Raw genomic sequence first — 19515 nt, forward strand, 5'->3', positions numbered from 1 at the left:
TACTATTAGTTTGTCACACATATGTCCTCCACCTGTCTATCTTTACCCTAGATGTACTGTTGCACAAATGTGTAACACTGTTTGCATCCTTTCTCTGTGGATTGCCAGCAAAATAACCCCCTTTGTTACAAAATAATTTAATTTGCTTCTTACATTCTAGCAGTCTAATTAAACATATTGTTTTATCATTGATTATATTGTGCAAACACTTTGCCTCCATTAGTTTATTCAATGAAATGTAATGAAACACATATACTTAATAGAGCCACGGGCATGATCAGTTTTATGCACCCAAAGTTAAATTAAGAAGTGTTACTTTGAAATGCACTGGAGGGTGCAGATGACATACCTTCTAAGTGTTTCAGGGTTACCACAAGTTCGAATGAGTATCTTATCTACAGAAATTGCAAGAACATGATATTTGTGTCTTTAATTTTAAAATAACTCATTCCTGATTGATCTATCCCTGCCCTGGTGTTTACTTCCAGCTATTCTATACCTAGGACAGATGGATGTTTGAGGAAAATGGCACTACAGTGTGTGCCATATATTTATTAACAAATATTTTTTTTATAAAATGCATTTATCTCTATCTATTGTGATCTTGCCTGATATGTTCTCCTAATGTGCAATCTTTCTCTTTGATTCTGAATTTTACCCAATTATGTGGCATTGTCATTTGGTTCCACAGTGAAACTAGGAGGATTCCCTCAATGAGCAAGTGTATCATTATTATTTTTTTTACAAATATTAGGACTGTGCATTGATACACATTCTACTTTATTGTTGTGGGTAGGGCAGACTTTATAACACTACTTAGTGTATTTGCATGAAAGCAGCAATGTAACAGTTGACAGTTTAGCCTCACAGTGAAAAATATCTTTCCTGTCCCTGTAATTTTGAATGCTTAATTTAATGTTTCACATTATTAAAAGAGAGCACAGAATCATCCAGTATTCTGTTTTCAATTATACCGAACCATGCTTCAATGTGAAGAATTGTTTTCCCTCCTCATAAAGGCTATTGTTCAGGGGCCTACAGACTTTTTGGAATCCAAACCTCCCTCATGGATTACTTTAACCTTCATTGACCCAGGGGCAAAAAAAATAAATAATAAACATTAAAACTTCATATAATATTGGTAATATTAAACACCTTAAAGTGCTAGGCCATCCCTATCCCACCTTCCGAAGAACACCAATTCAATGCAACACTGAAATGATTGTAAACACAATTAGATAAGAAAATGCAATATTTAAAGAGCAGAAAGCAGTTTTAGTTTTAATACCACTTATTTTGACTGTTAAGATCTCAGAATGAAATTTACTGCAAGTAGGATACATAACTTGTCCACAAGTACACTTCCAGATGTAAAATGGAGTCACAGCAGGCATTTTCAATTCTGAGACAATAGTCAACTTTCGACCTCAAAAGTTTAATCAATTCCCGATCAACACTTTGGATTGTCTTATTGAACTGGGGGGGGGGGGGGGGTCAATATCGACCACTCTGGGGACCCCTGTCATTGCCCTACAATGAATAGACTGACACCCCCGTGTTCAAGTTATGACAGGGTCCTGTGCTGTAGATTTCCCTGTTATGGTGAGAATAGCTCATTGTTGCTTTAGGTTAACACTTTACCAGTGAGACACCATACTTATCCCCAAGCTTTGGTTGGAACTCGCTTAGGCTGCCATACATTTGCTCCTGTCCCTTCTTTACTCTTGATTTTAGGTAGCATATATCTTGAGATATGTGCATCTCCTAAAATGGGTGTAAAACATCAAGTGTACAGACACATTTTACCATGCGTGCAAAGGGTGTATCTTTTCATCTAACTTTAAATGAGACCCCCTAATCTCAACATATAACTTGTTACCTGAAGTCTCAACAATTGCTAAAGTTTCTATTAATTAGGGGAACAGCAATCACTAATTAAAATGAATAGACATCTGGTAGAATAACTGGTCCTGTGGGACCGTTTCAGCTTCCAGTGGATCTATACCTAATTTGTAAGGTTATAAAAGCTCTGTTCTCCATAGTGAGAGATAACACACAGATGGAAAGCAGCTGGTAGGTAACAATTGGGCAAAACAACTCATTTACTGGATATTATTACAAATATTATTATAAGTAGTAGTAGTAGTATTAGCATTATTATTTCTAATAAAGATTCCACACTGAAAATGCAGGAAAAAACAATGTTTTTTTTTTTTTTAAACAGATTGATTAACTGATACTTAAAAAAAGAATCAATACTTATTTGTGTATACTTTTAAATTTTATATTTTCATCTATGATATTATGTTCAGCCTGCAATATTTGTAACATATTAATTCTGATAATGTAGAGTGTAATTCAAAGTTCAGCAAATTGCGTTCCGGCTCAAGAAAGCATAGAAGCATCTTGCAGTTATATTTCTGTCTATGCTCTATTGAGCGTTCACTCCACAAATATTATTATTATTTATTTATATAGCACCAATGATATTACTCAGTGCTGTACAGAGAATATGTTCTAGTTCAGTCCCTGCCCCATTGGAGCTTACACTCTAAATTCCTACACACACACACACACCTACACCTACACCTACACACACCTATTTTTGTGAGAAGCCAGTTTACCTACCAATATGTTTTTTGGACTGGGAGGAAACTAGAGGACATGGATAGGGCCCTCGTTGGAATCAAACTCACTCACTGTGCCATCATTCTGCAGTACCTCTTGATAATTGATAAAAAAAAATGTTTTTGCAATCACTGCCGTATCTATGATCCCTTGTTAAAGCTCTGTTTCAGCTTCATTCCTGACTAAATGCAAATAGAATAGCACATAGTACCAGTGGGAATAGAATTTGGCCTAAACACAGTACATGTCCTATTACTATGTTTTTGGGTTAGAGGAAATGCTGGTGTGTGATTTTATTCTCTAGCTTTCACTGTCTATTAGCGATGGGTTTCTGCACATGCACATTGTATAGGAAATAGCCCTCTGTATGAAATAAAATATTTGGCTGTAAATCTGCAATTATTTATACCTGTATCATCCCCATGAAGAAGGACTAAATTCACTCACATAATGTGACAAATCTACCTATTTTTTCACTTCTCTGGTACAGCATGCTGAAACTTATAGTTCAACAAGAACTGGAGAATTACAAGTTGCTTTTTCCTAGGGACAAATGTGAGCCTGAGGAGGGTGGAGTAGAGTCTTGGCTCAACAGCCTATTAGGAACATTTTAAACGGAAAAAAGCAGGTAGCCCACTATACCCCAAGGTAGTTCACTATGGGACAGGACTGTTGTCAGATGCCCCCCAGCCCAGCCTGTCTCTGCTCCGAAGATGTCAGAAGTTATCTGTTTCTATGTTGTTATGTTAAGTTCCTAGGAGCTACTCGCTAAGATTGTTATTTATCCATCTGTAACCCCTTGTAATATACAGTGAATAATTTAAATTGTTTAGCTTTCTCAATTTTAATTTTCAAAGCAATGTCCCTCCTGTACAATTGGGTTTTGTACACAGTATAAATACCTGAGTATTACATATTAAATGCACTTGTTTTGTATTTAACAACTCCTGTGCATGGCTTCTAATCTAGTTATCCTCTCCCAGAGCTCTATAGTTTATAGTGCTGTGATAATTCTTTCAGAGTACAATGATTCTGCTATATGCATAGATGGTAAGGGATATTTGTGACATTATTGTGGCTTGGATGTGGCTATTTTTGGAGTGTGGTCATATCACAAAGGACTGAAAGTTTGACAGACAGCAGGCAAAGAGATGGCTGCACAGAAGAGTAACACATGTCTAGTATATACTCCATTGTGCTACACACAATGATATATTATAATGTTAGTGGTTGAGGTTATTGTCTGTTTAATATATAAACACTCTGCAAAATATAAATGAATGGTAAAGAGATAGATAGACAGACAGACAGACAGACAGACAGATTTACCATAATAAAGACAGTGTACTTAGCAGGAACATTGAGATCCACACAACACAGTATTTGCACCCCGAACCTACATTTTTAAGGCTTCCATAAATGACACTTGTTGATTTTGCAATTATTCACCCACCAGCAAAAAGAATAATCATTTATTACTGAAAAGCTGAATGCATATTATGCTACAAATTCCATATGTAAGTAAAATGAGTATGTATGTACAGAATGGCTCTGTTATGTACTTTAATGGAGTTATAGATTCAGTGGACCATTTACCCCATTACTGTTATGGATGATGTTATGACTTTTGATTGCATCTTTTCATAACACTTATGTGCATAACTAAAGACAACTGCTCAGTGTGTCCATAAACACATTGTTCCATTGTAGTATTGCAACGCTTCTTGATATTTTGCATCTAATAACTAAAGTTAAATTTCGATTCAGATATGCCAGTATATCGAGCTAGTCTTTTCATGCTGATAGTAATAGCTGAAAATAGTGAAACCTATAGAGAGAGTGAGTTAGAGAAACTGTATTTAACTGGTGGAAGGAAGTAGACAACAGTCCAGACAACCTACTAATAAAGCAATGGGACAAACAGTTGCTTATTATTACAACAATTCTTAATTTAGTTTGTTGCAATCACCCCGCCATTCTTGTGAAATTGCACAAACTTGGGTGCGAGTCTAGATCTGACCAAGAATAAGTTACAATAGCTTATCCAAATATACACACAGAAGCTGAGGTGTTATAATGCCTAACGACTCCTATATGCTATCTGGCTTTTTTATTTTCCTTAATATATTAGTATCTCATTCATCTTGTATAATAGAGTATTTGATCAAAATAAATGTTGCCAGTATTACAATCATTTATGCTTATTCTGAAGTCCTGTATCTTTGGTAAACAGCTTTATTACTAAGCCATTTCTTTTAACCCACAGGCATTCTTCAAAAAATCTTATTTTATGGATAAAGAAAATCAAACCATTGTTGCATATTTTATCATTAAAGGGATCACAGATGTCCCAGAGCTTCAGGTATCAATCTTTATTTTGGTTCTGCTCATGTACCTCATTACTCTTGGTGGTAACATGACCATTCTTCTACTGGTCTGCCTGGATCACCGTCTCCACACTCCAATGTACTTCTTCCTTGGGAACTTATCCATCGTTGACATGTGTTCCTCCACGGTCACTCTTCATAACATTCTTCTCATAGGTATTACTGGAAACAGAGCTATTTCACATCAAAGCTGCATTGCACAGATTTTTTTCTTTGGAAGTTTTCTTAGCAATGAACTCTTGTTCCTAACAGCTATGAGCTATGATCGATATGTGGCCATCTGCAACCCTTTGCGATACACGGTGATCATGAATTTTAGAGTTTCCGCACTATTGGCCACAGTCTGCTGGTTGCTCGGCTTTGTGGAAATAATACCTTATGCTGTCTTAGTCACAGGATATCCTTGTTACAATTCTAACATAGTCAATCATTTCTTCTGTGACCTGTTAGCTGTCATAAAACTTTCTTGCAGTGATACATCTGTTTTGGAGATTTTGTTCATTGCTGAAGGAATGGTCATTTTGACCCTTGGACCTCTTTTTTTAACTATTATTTCTTACATTTTTATCATTGTCACCATACTAAGGATTCGTACCAGTATTGGCAGACGTAAAGCCTTCTACACATGTTCTTCACACCTCACAGTCGTCCTCCTTCTCTACACTACTCTCATTGGACAATACATGAGACCAGTTACAACAGATAGCTTAGAATACAACAAGTTGTTTGCTCTTTTTAACACAGTTGCTGTTCCCATTTTAAATCCAATCATATACAGCCTAAAAAATAAAGATGTCAAATCAGCTGTACAGCAAAAGCTGTGTTTTTTTAAGCTCCACAGGTAAAGTCGGTCTTTAAAATAACTGTAACATAATCTTAATTGAAAATATCCGCTGGTCCTTTGCATTTGTGACAAAAGTGATATATTTAAATGACATTTTAGGTGACCCTATCTCTTGAGAAACTTTAATTTTTTTGCACAGTCCTCCTTTGAAATTCACTGTCCACATTATAAACCATATTAAACATAAAGACACCATGTTAACACAACCTAGACAGGAGGTTGATCCTTACATGAAAGAATATGTTGGCCACTATATGTAAATATAGGTTTATTTAATAACAGATCTGCCATATTATAGTTTATCTGTGTTTGGCAAAGCGGTATAAGAGAACGGCTATTAAGCAGATGGGCAAACTGGAGCTTAACTCATTGTGCGTCTGATGTTTCTCACGAGTGGTCTGTGCATTCAGAGGGTTGTTTCCTGTAGAATTTTAAGATTCCAATTGGAGTACAGTGGAAGAAGAAGGAAAGAAGATTTTAGGTATTATTCACGGAGCTTCATTTTTTTATTATAGGGGCTATATTTTTTTTTAAGAAGGCACAACTACTTCCTACTATAAGAGTGGGAACTACTACTTGCTACTATTACAACAAGAGGTACAACTGCTTGCTATTATTAAAACAGAGGGCACTTCTATTAAATAATTTTAATAAGGGGGTATTGCTAGTTTATTATGTATTTTCCTTTTACCCACCAGCCATGGGTACCAGGGGGGGCCCAGTGCTAGCCTCCTAGGTGCAGAGCTCAATAATTTTTTTCACCCTTCCACACTCACTCCCGTAAAGGATCAGGACAGATGCTGAGTTGCACTGCACTTGTAGAAAATGGAAGTTAGTTTTTTCCTGTTATTTATTTTTACTAATAGAAAGGTTAGTAAATCTTCCTCTAGGTGTATGATCCACCTCTTGTATTTAACTTTTAAACACATCAAGAATGAGCTCTGCCCCTCCCTGAGCAACCCACTAATCCCATTCAATCCTGATGCTGCAGTCTTCATTCTACTTCCTTCAGTCAACTCTCATTCCAAAATTTTAAGAAGGAAAGTGCTCAGTCAGAATTCTCCTATCTTGCTCCACAATCTTGAGTCTTGTAAAGAAACTGCCTGACAATTCCAAATCAGGAACTTCACTAATCTGCTTCAGCATTTTTCAAGTCTGAAATTTTTCATTATTCATTGCAATGTATTATAGACATTTTCTAAACTGTAAATATTGTACTTTAATACTGTAATGTATTTATCTCACTGTACTATAGTCTATGAGAACAATATGAGGCATATTCAATTGTTGGCGGAAACGCCCAAAAATCTCACGCTCCGTGCACTTTTACCGTTATTGCGGTAAGAGTGCACGGAAAAACGTTATCACGGTAGTTTTCTCGCTGGATTTCAGCTCACGGCTCAGGGCCGTAATAACGGTAGTAGTTTTAACGCCAATTGAATATGCCTCATTGAGTGGATTTGAAAAATAACAATCTGATGGTAAACGTTTTGGTATCTCAATACAAGACACAAAAACTATAGTGTAGACTCAATTAGGAAAGACTCTTTAGTTCTCTGTAAAGTTGTATACATTATATTAAAAATACATTAACATTAAAATACACTTTTGTGTTGTGTTCAAATCATTCAGGTGACTTTTTTTGAGATTGTTATATTTGATATTGATACAGGTTCTGTAAACTGTCCTTACTAATATTTTTAAACAGCTATGTTCAAATACCATTTACAAATAACAGTCCCACGTGCTGATCTGATGGCCGAGTGAGGCAGCCCCTCCCCCGACTGTCACTATATGTGGCCATTCCCTCCTGTTAGGCAGCTGACAGCAAATCTAATGTTAGCTACCAGGCTGCTGTCAGTGCGGGCTCAGTGAGCAGCCTGCTTAGCGAGGAGGTCTCGTGAGACTATGATCTCACATGACCTGACCACACCAAGAAAACAGACAGCAATTAGAGAAGTTCTTTTTTCTATCAGAGGGTGAAGAGGAGGTGTGGAGCCTGTGGAGGTGAAACATTGGGCCTGGGGGCAGGGTGAGAGGACATGTGTGTGTGTGTCATTTGTCATCATCATCACCATTTATTTATATAGCGCTGTACAGAGAACTCACTCACATCAGTCCCTGCCCCATTGGGGCTTACAGTCTAAATTCACTAACACACACAGACAGACAGACAGACTAGGGTCAATTTGTTAGCAGCCAATTAACCTACCAGTATGTTTTTGGAGTGTGGGAGGAAACCGGAGCACCTGGAGGAAACCCACGCAAACACGTGGAGAACATACAAACTCCACACAGATAAGGCCATGGTCGGGAATTGAATTCATGACCCCAGTGCTGTAAGGCAGAACTGCTAACCACTAAGCCACCGTGCAGTGTCATTATGAGAAGGGGGACAATGAGTGTCATTATGAGGAGGGGGGGACATTATAAGTGTGTCATTATGAGGAGTTGCTTGACAAATGGAGCCCTCATAGTACCACTAGCCCAGGGGCCTACAATGTCTTAACCTGGCCCTACTATTAGTGCAATGTGTTCTTGCATGTGAACTCCTACCATTGCATGTTGCATTGGCCACACTTATTTAGGCCACAAATGTAGGCCTGGTTAGCTAACCCGGCCTATATTTGTGTTGGCCCCACCTACATGAGGCCACTTTCAGAATTTTTTCTAGCGCTACTTTAAGTTCCCAATTCATCACAGCCTGTCAGTGTATTACTTTGGAGTAGGTCCTCAATTAGGATCCTCACCATTATACCTGTGATTCCAGTCCTAGGCTGGAATCTTTAACAGGAGTAATTCCAGAGATCATTAAGTGCATTAGAACACAGCTGCCATAAGGATTCACATAACTAGGACAGAGGAACAGCATGCTGGTAATGGAGAGGTTCCCAGGGGATGTTCTACCCTAGGAGTAGGATGGGCAACCATGTACATGTCTAATGTAGTTTTGCAGCTCAAGACCAAGGGACTATGGCCAAGTTTAATTCAGATAAAAGGCCTCTGAATACTTTCTGAAAAAGAAATATCAACAGAAAAACTTTTATAATACTGTGATCTGTTGGCCTGAATATGGACAGGTCCTCAATCAGTTTGCAGCTCATAGGCACAGTGCTGAATATAGCTGCCTCTCATTACTAGGGTCATGGGTTCAATGCCTATCATGACCCTTTGTGTGTAGATCTTGTATGCTCTCCTCTTGTTTGCATAGGTTTCCTCTGAGTACTCTGGTTATCTTCCACACAATCCAAAAACATACAGGTAATTTAATTGGTTTCTGACAAAAATGGACCCTAATGTCTATGTGGCAGGGAATTTAGACTGACAAAGAAGGGTGGGTACGCACAGCAAATTTGAGTTATGGATGTTTGATTGCTGTATACTTATGTGTCCAGCTGACCAGACTAAGCTGCTAGAACAAGGAAACAAGGGAGAGTCCACTCCTTAATTGATGAAGTGAGTAAGATCAGCGCTAAAGTCTGGGTAGTATTTACTTGTGTAAATGATGCTATAGAGATACAGTTAGATGAAGAAAAATTGTCACAATATGATGTAGAAGTAAAATGAGACATGCATTTAATAAAACAGTGAATATCACGCATAACATAGCTGAGCAAATGATAAAAACATCTTGTAACACATAAATTTTAAGTATAAAAACGGATGGATCATGATAGGATCTTATAGTAAAACAAACTGCACAGTGGTGATAAGCAATGAGAATAATGCAATGGTGGAACCAAAACCATATATCCTTAGGAATAGTCTGTGGCATCTAATTACTGATAAAAAGATTGAGCGGTGGTGGTAGGAAAAGTCAATAAGTTTTTCTGGTTTAGTAGCCAGGTAGACTCTGAAATTAGAAGTTCAAAAATTTTGCTGAAATATTAGCTCTGATTTTTTGCTTTTAATGTCTTTTCAGTCAAATGCCGTGGAGGAAGAGCTCTCCGTAACCCGGCTGCTTCAGGTAGAGATGTTCCTGTTTGTGGCGTGCATTCCAGCGTGGAGCGCACATTGCGATTTCCAGAAGTGGGCGTTTCTAGCCGACGCGTTTCGTCATGATCACGTGACTTCTTCAAGGCTGGTTGTGTATGATACACAACCATTTAACTGAGTGTTTCAATGCCCCATATTGACCATACCCCAAACACAATGTGGCCACGCCCTTAGCAGAGTTTGTTTCCTACCCCTCAATAGAGGTGGGCCTGTGTGCTTTAAATGCCAGTGCCAATTTTTAGACCCAGTCTGGCCCTGTCTGTTGTGATATATTATACACTAATTGAACTCATTTTGCAGTTAAAGATATGCATACTGTTATAGTAGCAGACTTTTTGTGGTTTGTTTCAAGGATATTACAGGTTTCAAAAAATTGCATTGCGGTCTGAAATGTTATTCATTAAAGTTAATAAGTGGTATAAAGGCTTGTCCTGTGGAATATTTGGTATACATTTATACTATTATAAAAGCTCTATTCTCTATGAAGGTAAACAAAATATAAAATGCACATTTTGGGAGCAGGTGGAAGAAGAATAAGAAGGTAGAAGAGCAGGTAGACAAAGATTCATTGAATTAAATGAATTACAGATTGTTATCATCACAGGTATAGTAACTAGCATTAATAACCGTAGACAAGCCAAAAGGTTGAGGCAGGCAGCGATCAGGGATGGTCCAGAACAGGTCAAGGGTTGAGACGGGTGACAGACAAGTAGAATCCAGTGACAAGCAGGGTCAGTAACAGACAGACAATCAGAATCTTTAGGTTTAGCAACACAGCAAGTACCGCGTTATTGACTGTCTTTCTGCCATTTCATCTTGGATGTCTTCTTGCCAACTCAAACTCAATCTTTCAAAAACAGAATTAATAATATTCCTACCAAAAAACAGAAGCTTCCTGACTGACATTTCTACTTCTGTTGATAACATGACCATAAATCCCTTCCGCAAGCTCACTGCCTAGGTATAATCCATGATTCACAACTATCTTTTGTTCCCCACATCGACTCCATATCTAAATCATATATGTAACAATATATCAAAAAATATTTCTAGAATATGCACATATCTCACATAAAACACTGCAAAAACTTTAATTCATGCACTCATCATCTCCTGCATTGCCTATTGCAAATCCTTCCTTACTGGTCTTCCCAAAATCAGGCTCAAACCCCTACAATATATTTTGCATGCAGCAGCTAGATTGATTTTCCTTCCAAATTGTTCTTCCTCTGCTGAGTCACTCTGACAGTATCTAGACTGGTTGCCTATTTTTCAACAAATTCAATATAACATTCTTCTACTAACATACAAGGTCAACAACAAATTTGCACTGACATACATCTCTTCACTTGGCTCAAAATATCTCCCAACTCGACACCTCTGACATGAATGTGGTGCATGTCATAGACAGACCTGTACTTGCCCAACGACAGAGTGCTGGCACAATGAGGAAGAGCGTACAGCTCCCTGCAGCATCACTCATGTGGAAAAATAATGTCAGGATGCTATAAGTGGAGAGGAGCCAAGAGGAGCTGGCAAGAAGACACTGCAAGAAGAAGCAGATAAGCAGAATGAAGAGAATTTGAGGCAATTACATTACTGCAGGGACTGGAGAGAACAAGGGGGGCAGGGGCTGTAGAGAACAGGAGGGGAGAGATGGTTGGAGAGACCAGGAGGGTGAGGGGTTGGAGAGACCAGGAGGGTGAGGGGCTGGATAGAACAGGGGGGAGAGTTGTCTGGAGAGAAGAGAGAGAACAGGAAGAGAGAGAGGTCTGGAGAAAACAAGGGGGTCTTGAGGTTGAAGAGAAGGGGGATTTTCTTTGTGGTACATAAATACTATAAAACATCATCAGTAATTAAATATCATTATCTAATATATAAAAGAGAAAATATGTCCTTCTGTCCTTCTGTCTGTCTTTCTATACAAATCCACATTTTTCAAGCGAAGATCATGAAATTTTTCATACGAGTGTATTAAAACATGACGTAGGCAACTAAAAAAATGTAAAATTGAAATTCATTACGGGGTGGGGGTGGCAAGGGGGGTAACACTTAAAAAAATCATCGAAAACGACCATAACTCTGGAATGTCTGGAACAATTTACACCAAACCTGGTACACATATGACTAACAGTCTGACAACAAATATTGTGGGGGCAAGACACCCCTAGCACTCCTAAGGGTGGAGGTGGCGAGGGGGGTAACACCTAAAAATCATCGAAAACGACCATAACTCTGGAATGTCTGGAACAATTTACACCAAACCTGGTACACACATGACTTACAGTCTGACAACAAATATTGTGGGGGCAAGACATCCCTAGCACTCCTAAGGGTGGGGGTGGCGAGGGGGGTAACACCTAAAAATCATCGAAAACGACCATAACTCTGGAATGTCTGGAACAATGTCTTGGAAGAAGTTCCAAAAAAAAAGGGGAAATATATTTTTTATGGATGCACCCGGAGGAACAGGTAAGACGTTTCTCATCAAGTTGTTACTTGCTAAAATTCGAGTACATTCCAAGATAGCTATTGCTGTGGCCTCTTCTGGAATTACTGCAACTTTGCTCCCTGGTGGAAGAACAGCACATTCAGCTTTCAAGTTACCGCTTAATCTGGCCCGAAGTGAAACTCCCGTCTGCAATATCACTAAACAAACAGAAAAAACTCAGATTCTGCAGGAATGTCAGGTCATTGTATGGGATGAATGCACCATGTCACACAAAAATGCTTTACAGGCCCTCAATCAAACACTTCAATTTTTAAGAGGCAATGATTTACTAATGGGTGGAGTCACTGTTGTATTGGCTAGAGATTTTCGACAAACATTGCCGGTCATTCCAAAAGGAACAATGGCGGATGAAATTAATGCATGCCTTAAATCATCACATCTTTGGAGGCATGTTCGCACTTTGCGACTAACCACAAATATGAGAGTTTCTCTGCATGGCAACACAATGGACGGTCAGTTTGCTGATCATTTGTTAAATATTGGGAATGGTTTAATGCCGCTTCATCCAGTAACTAAAATAATTGTGTAAACAACATCAACTTAAAGATTCAAGAAGAGTTGCCTGGAGAAGCCATATTACACAAATCAATAGATACCGTTGTTGAAGAAAATAAGGCTGTGCACTATCCTACTGAATTTTTAAACTCTTTACAACCTCCCTGAATGCCACCGCATAACCTGGTACTGAAGATTGGATCACCCATTATGCTTCTCAGAAATTTAAATCCTCCAAGACTTTGTAACGGTACAAGATAAGTAGTCCAAAAGCTCAATTCTCATGTCATTAAAGCAACTATTTTGACAGGCTGCGCAAAAGGTGACAATGCTTTCATTCCACGCATACCTCTCATTCCATCTGATATGCCATTTCAATTTAAGCGTCTACAATTTCCAGTTCGTTTAGCTTTTGCCATGTCTATCAATAAGGCCCAAGGACAATCTTTACATGTAGCTGGAGTCAACTTGGAATCACCTTGCTTTTCTCATGCACAATTTTACGTTGTGTGCTCAAGAGTTAGATCACCAAGAAATTTGTATGTATTTGCCCCAAATGAAGAAACCAGAAATATAGTTTATCAAGCTGTTTTGAAGTAATTGTTTATCGGTTCGTTCCATCATATACAGTTGAAATACAGTTTGACATTTTCACTTTTCACCTTCTACTGGTCCAATTTTAACATGATATTTACATGTATGTTTAATATTTAGATTGATTTTTGTAAATAAACATTCTTTAAATCCCGGGCAACGCGGGGTATTCTGCTAGTAAAAAATAAATTAGTGACATACTGAAAAGGCGTTTTGAATGTGTTACTATATTATTAACGTTAATAATCTTTATTAAATGTTGGGTTAATTTGTAAGTTATTAATTTGATTTGGGGACAGGTGGAGAAATAGGCCTTTTTACTAAATGTGAATGCGAATAATTTGTTGAGGCTGGTGAAGGGAAATATGTTTATTAAATGGCAATGTTATTAATTTAATAATGGTGAGTGGAGGGAAATAGGTGTACATATTAAATGTGAATGCTATTAATTTAAGGTCAGGGTGGTGGGGAGAAAGGAGGGTAAATACTATTAATTTAATATAAGGCTGGTTAAGGGGAAGGAGGCCTAATTATTAAATGTGGCCTGTAATAATAACTTTATGTCGGGACTGTATAAGGGAAACTAGGCATATTTATCAAAGGTGAATTATTTAAATTTCAGTGCTGATTAAATGGAAAAGGCCTGTGTATTAAACCAAAAATGCTACTGATATAATGTCCAACTGGTTGGGTGGGGGTTGGAGACCTAGATTATTCACTCACTGCTCGGCTTTCTGGAAGGTGAATAGTAACTACCTCTTTTCTAAACAAAGCACCAACATTTCAGTATCTGACTGTTAGGTGTGCAAATTAATAATGAAGTTGTGCTGCACTGAAAAATGTTATGGAGCTTATTGCAGGATAAAGAGCAAACAGGAACAGCATAAACCCTGAAGTAATACAGGGATGAGTAATTGTCACAATGAAATGCAGGAATCATGCAAAAGCCTGTAGTCTTTTGTTGCATCACTGAAATAATCAGCAGCTCTTGACATTTTAATGGGGCAAGATAATAAGCCATATCTTCGAAGCAATGCTGGTGCAGATTAACACAGAGTCCAATAATCTGTCCAAAACCCCTCTTTTGTGAAACACTGAAATAAACAATATTTCTTGAAGTAATACTAGAATGGGTTATACAGTCTTATGCAAAGCAACATAATAAATTGTGTGTCTGAAGCAATGGTGGTGCAGATTTACACAAAGTCCAGTAATCACTGCGAAGTCTCACAAGAGAGCAAAGAATAGTTATTGCAGTGCATGATTTTAAGTTGAGCTATATGGGAAAAGTTTGTAGATGCAGACCAGTAGACAGGAGCCAGGAGGCAAAAAGTAAGACACTTGAATAATGCAAACTAGGTATCAGAAGTCCAATATAAGCAGAGCCAGAACCAAGTGAATTTGTATGATGCAATCTAGCAATCAGGATACAAATTAATACAGGGTCAGAAACAAGCTATACAAGATACAGGAATCAAGAAGCATGCGTATACTGCTCTGTCCACCGCTATCAATATCCAGTTATGTAGGCAGGAAAGGTCTATAAATAGTGCAGTTCACCAATCAGCTAATCAGATGGAGGCACACATGCACTGCAGCTCAGAACAAATTGAAAACCAGGGTGCACAGAACAGTACTTCAGAATGAGACACACCTACACAGCAGCTCAGACTTGATTAAAAGCAAAGATGCAGGAAACAACCAGCTAAACCCTAACACTGGCAAATTAGCAACTGAGTTTAAGACAACAGAAGCAGCACCAGGTAATCAAAGCTGCAAGAACAGGTAAGAGAGCAGAGCAAGTTTTGAGAATGGTTTAACATATGTGAAGGGCTAGGCATATTCCCATCATAGGATGGCCTGTAATCTCCCTTGCCCAGGGCACTAAAATGCCTAGTTATGACTCTGGTTAACCCACTCCACATTTTTGTCAGTTAACTGCTTTTTTTTTTTTTGGTGATATGAGATGTTACTCCATACTTGTTAACTTTTTGGTTCTATGTTCTGGGAGAGGGAGGGGGGGGGGGGGGTTGTGCGTGTTCAGAACTCTCCAGCTATGGAATCAGCAGATCGTTGGCGACTTTTACGCACCATGCGCCTTAGCAGTCGTTGATCTTGTTCTGCGATTTTTAGTGGTCTTCATGGCAGAGTTGCTGCTGTTCCTAAATGCTTCCACTTTCTAGTAATATCATTTACAGTTGACTGTGGAATATCCAGCTGGGATGAAATTTTACAAACCGTCTTATTGCAAAGATGGCATCCTATCACAGTACTGCGTTTCAAGTCCCTGAGCTATTCAGAATGACCCATTTTGTATCACAAATGTTTGCAAATGGAGATGCATGGCTAGGTGCTTGATTTTATACACCTTTGGCAACAGGTCTGATTGAAACACCTCAATTCAATAATTAACAGGTGTGGTCAAATACTTCTGTTATTGTAGTTGCATATTTACCGTGCTTTGTTTCATGATCTGAAATGTCAATGTTTGTTAATATTTTCACCCACTAGGGTGTAAAGAGCATTAATTAAAATTAATAGGAGGCTGGTGTAAACGATTGTCCTCTGGGATATCTGTTCCATATTTATTTTTAGAGAAGCTCTGTTCTATAGAGATATAGACAATATAAAATGCAGATGAGAGGAGCAGATAGGAAGAGAAAAGAAGATTCCTTGAATGAAAAAGGTTAAAGATTGTCGTCATCACAGGTATAGTAACTAACAGGGGAGGGCTGGTAAATTTTACCCCAGGGCAGCCTATTTTAATGAAAAAAAATGCAGGTGGCCCAGTGAACCAGCCCAAGGTAACATACTAATGCCCCCTTGCCATGCAGCCCAGCCTGCCCCTGATAACTAATACACATTACTGAGTTATACTTTCATTTCTCTTAGCTTTCAAACCATTTTCATAGACAAGTTCATGCTTTAGATCAGTAATTCTTACTTTTTTTTCCACCAAGGCTTTCACATTCATTACCAAAAGAACCAATAGTGTTTCCTACAACACCTACACAAGTCTGCAACAAGTGAAATGATCTTGATGATTCCCAACAAATTAACATATTGCAGCCATAAACTTATCTAAAGATAGCATGGTTTCTATATGTAATAATAAATATATTATACATAGCTGTAACTAATTATTTATTTCATTTTAGCTGCCTGTGTATATAATGTACCTATTGCCATACAGCTCTTTCTGCCTTCCTATTCCTTCCCTTTGGGTCTCACGTAAATATAGACCAGAGAGGCTCAGTTTACAGTTGGAGAAACACTGCTCTATATTTTTGACTAGTTAACATCAGCTACCAGTTTTGATACACTCATAATATAAGGCTATTGCTGAAATACTTTGCATTAGAAGAATAATGGATTTACGAAAATATTTAAATAGTTGCCACTATCATCAAAATAACATCCGGGTCGCTGAGTGTGAACGGGGTCCCCTACATCTACCTGGAAATTGAACCTGGGTCTTTTGAAGGGTTATTCCTGGGTCCGACCCCGGTAGAACTGAATGGTGAGAACCGGGTTTTTCAACTCATCAAAAAACTATAGAACAAAAAAAAAATCAACATCACAAGAGGAGCCAATCAAAGCTCCTCTTGTGATGTTGCAGGGAGATCCGGGCAGATCCGGGTTCAGTATGGACCCAGTCGACCCAGGAATTTACCAGGGTGGGAGTTTCTGTCACCTGGCAATATCCCGGGTTCATATACACGGGATATTGCCGAGCCGGCAATGTGAACGCAGTTTAAGTGTCTTTTCTGTCCTTGAAAATGTTCCATGCTCAGACTTTGGTACATAATTAGTGCATGACAGTATATAATTAGTGTGAGTCTTAAAGCTTAGATGCTACAGCTTTATTTTATTAACTTGTTATAAGCCCATCAATCCAGTGGTTCTTTACCCCTTCATATGCAGGGCAACTTTACTGTGTGTGAGTCCTCACTCCAGATGTTTGAAAGATCATATAGATAATGTGTTACTGGGAGCAAGCATCACTGTGAAACTGATTTGATTGTTGCTTGTGTAAACAATTACATTATAAGGCTTGAAAGCATCAATTCCCTGCATCGGTAGTTGTCCAAATCCAGGTTCATCAGAGAACAACAAACTTCAGGCAATAGCAAAAAAAAAAGCCTAAACAGTAAAAGTAAAAGAGTTAATATTGCCTATAGCATAATGAGCTTTTGTGAATCTTTATAACTTGCAGTTTAAACACATTTTTCTTAATACTTTACATAATGTTCGACACATAGTACAGTATACTACAACACGGAGTGATACTGTATGTCAAGACAATCACAATTAAATACATACAGCAGTAGAATTTAATGAGCTAGAAAATTAAGCTCCAGAAAAAGGGTGGAATAGGCAGGAGAATAGAGGATATTGAGGCATATATATACTTCTTCCTTTTGTGCATATGTTAATGAGCAATATCCTGTCCCATTAAACTTACTCAGTGTCCAGAAGATTATAAGGTGATCTCAGCATTGTTGTGTAGTATGTCCTCTGTTATCTTGTATGCTCCAGTACACTTATAATTTAACTTTTTTTAAATGTTATTTCAAACTCTGTATAGACGTGTAGTCAGGATCATAGTAACATTTTGTGAACTGGATAGAACGGATGTAGTGAAATTAATCTTTTTTTATCTTGTTTAAAAGAAAAGTACTATACTACCTTGATATGAATTATAATTTGAAAGCTATGACTTTTACTTTTAAAAATTGTTTCTTATTTAAACAGAGATTCTTCAGATACAGCCAGTAAAGGAAAAATCAAATCAAGCCATAAGCCACCATTATCATAAGCCATAAGATGGAGAAACCAAATCAGACCATGTTGATATATTTCGTCATTAAAGGCATCACAGATGTCCCTGAGCTCCAAGCTCCAATCTTCCTTCTAGTTCTGCTCATATATCTCAGCACTCTTGGTGGTAACATGACCATTCTTTTACTGGTCTACATGGATCATCATCTTCACACTCCCATGTACTTCTTCTTGGCCAACTTGTCCATCGTTGACATGTTGTTTACCACAGTTACTCTACATAACATCCTTCTTATAGCATTAACTGGAAATAGAGACATTTCATACGTAAGTTGCATAGCACAGATGTATTTTGTTGGATCTTTGATCAGTGATGAACTCTTGTTCTTAACAGCTATGAGCTATGACCGATATGTTGCCATCTGTAACCCTTTGAGATATACTATGATCATGAACCATAGAGTTTGTGCCCTTTTGGCCACTGTCTGTTGGGTGGTTGGTTTTTTAGAAATAATACCTTATGTTGTCTTGGTGACAAGATTTCACTGTTACAGATCTAATTTACTCAATCATTTCTTTTGTGATCTTCTACCTATCATAAAACTCTCTTGCAGTGATACATCTGTATTAGAGACATTGTTCATCATTGAAGGAGCCGTCGTTTTGGGTCTTGCTCCTTTTTTCTTGACTGTTATTTCTTACATATTTATTATCACAGCCATACTAAGAATCCGTTCGAGCAGTGGCAGACGTAAGGCATTCTACACATGTTCCTCACACCTCACAGTTGTCATCCTTCTCTATACAACGCTAATCTATCAATACCTAAGGCCGATATCAGTTGATAGTCTTGAGTACAATAAATTGCTGTCTCTGTTTAACTCAGCTGCCGTCCCCATTTTGAATCCTCTTGTTTATAGCCTAAAAAATAAAGATGTAAAAGCAGCTTTGCTGCAGAAATTGCATTTTCTGCGAGATAGAAGTAAAGTACTAAAGTGTTCACATTGCGCTCAAAGTAAGATACATTATTTCAATGTGCACTAATGAATCTATAGGTGTAACAAAAGTTGGGCATGGATATGAGTCTATGGTGCAGACAAGTCAATATTATCATGGAAAAAAGATTAGGTGGAAATAGGGAAAGAATAAAAATTTAACTAAAAAATTGTAAATGAGGAATTTGCAATGTGGCAGACAATAGAGCTGGCAATGACGTGCAATTTTCTGTATAAGAGATGACAACCTAGTGCCACACCTATGGTATGTTCACAATAGTT

At 38.0% G+C, this 19515-nt stretch overlaps 2 protein-coding genes across 2 annotated transcripts; both read left to right on the top strand.

Annotated features, from left to right (window-relative positions):
• Positions 1-1566: 1566 nt before the first annotated feature.
• LOC142101517 (olfactory receptor 5G9-like) lies at positions 1567-18275 on the top strand. The gene is made up of 4 exons (XM_075185973.1): positions 1567-1602; positions 4895-5856; positions 15119-15241; positions 18212-18275. The coding sequence occupies exons 1-4, from the start codon at positions 1567-1569 to the stop codon at positions 18273-18275; spliced, it is 1185 nt and encodes a 394-aa protein (XP_075042074.1).
• Positions 18276-18283: 8 nt separating this feature from the next.
• Positions 18284-19282, top strand: LOC142101518 (olfactory receptor 5V1-like). Its single transcript, XM_075185974.1, has one exon. It carries the CDS (start codon positions 18284-18286, stop codon positions 19280-19282), a length of 999 nt encoding a protein of 332 aa, XP_075042075.1.
• The last annotated feature ends 233 nt before the right edge of the window (positions 19283-19515 follow it).

This window comes from Mixophyes fleayi, chromosome 9, assembly GCF_038048845.1.
Source record: "Mixophyes fleayi isolate aMixFle1 chromosome 9, aMixFle1.hap1, whole genome shotgun sequence".
Lineage (NCBI taxonomy): Eukaryota > Metazoa > Chordata > Amphibia > Anura > Limnodynastidae > Mixophyes > Mixophyes fleayi.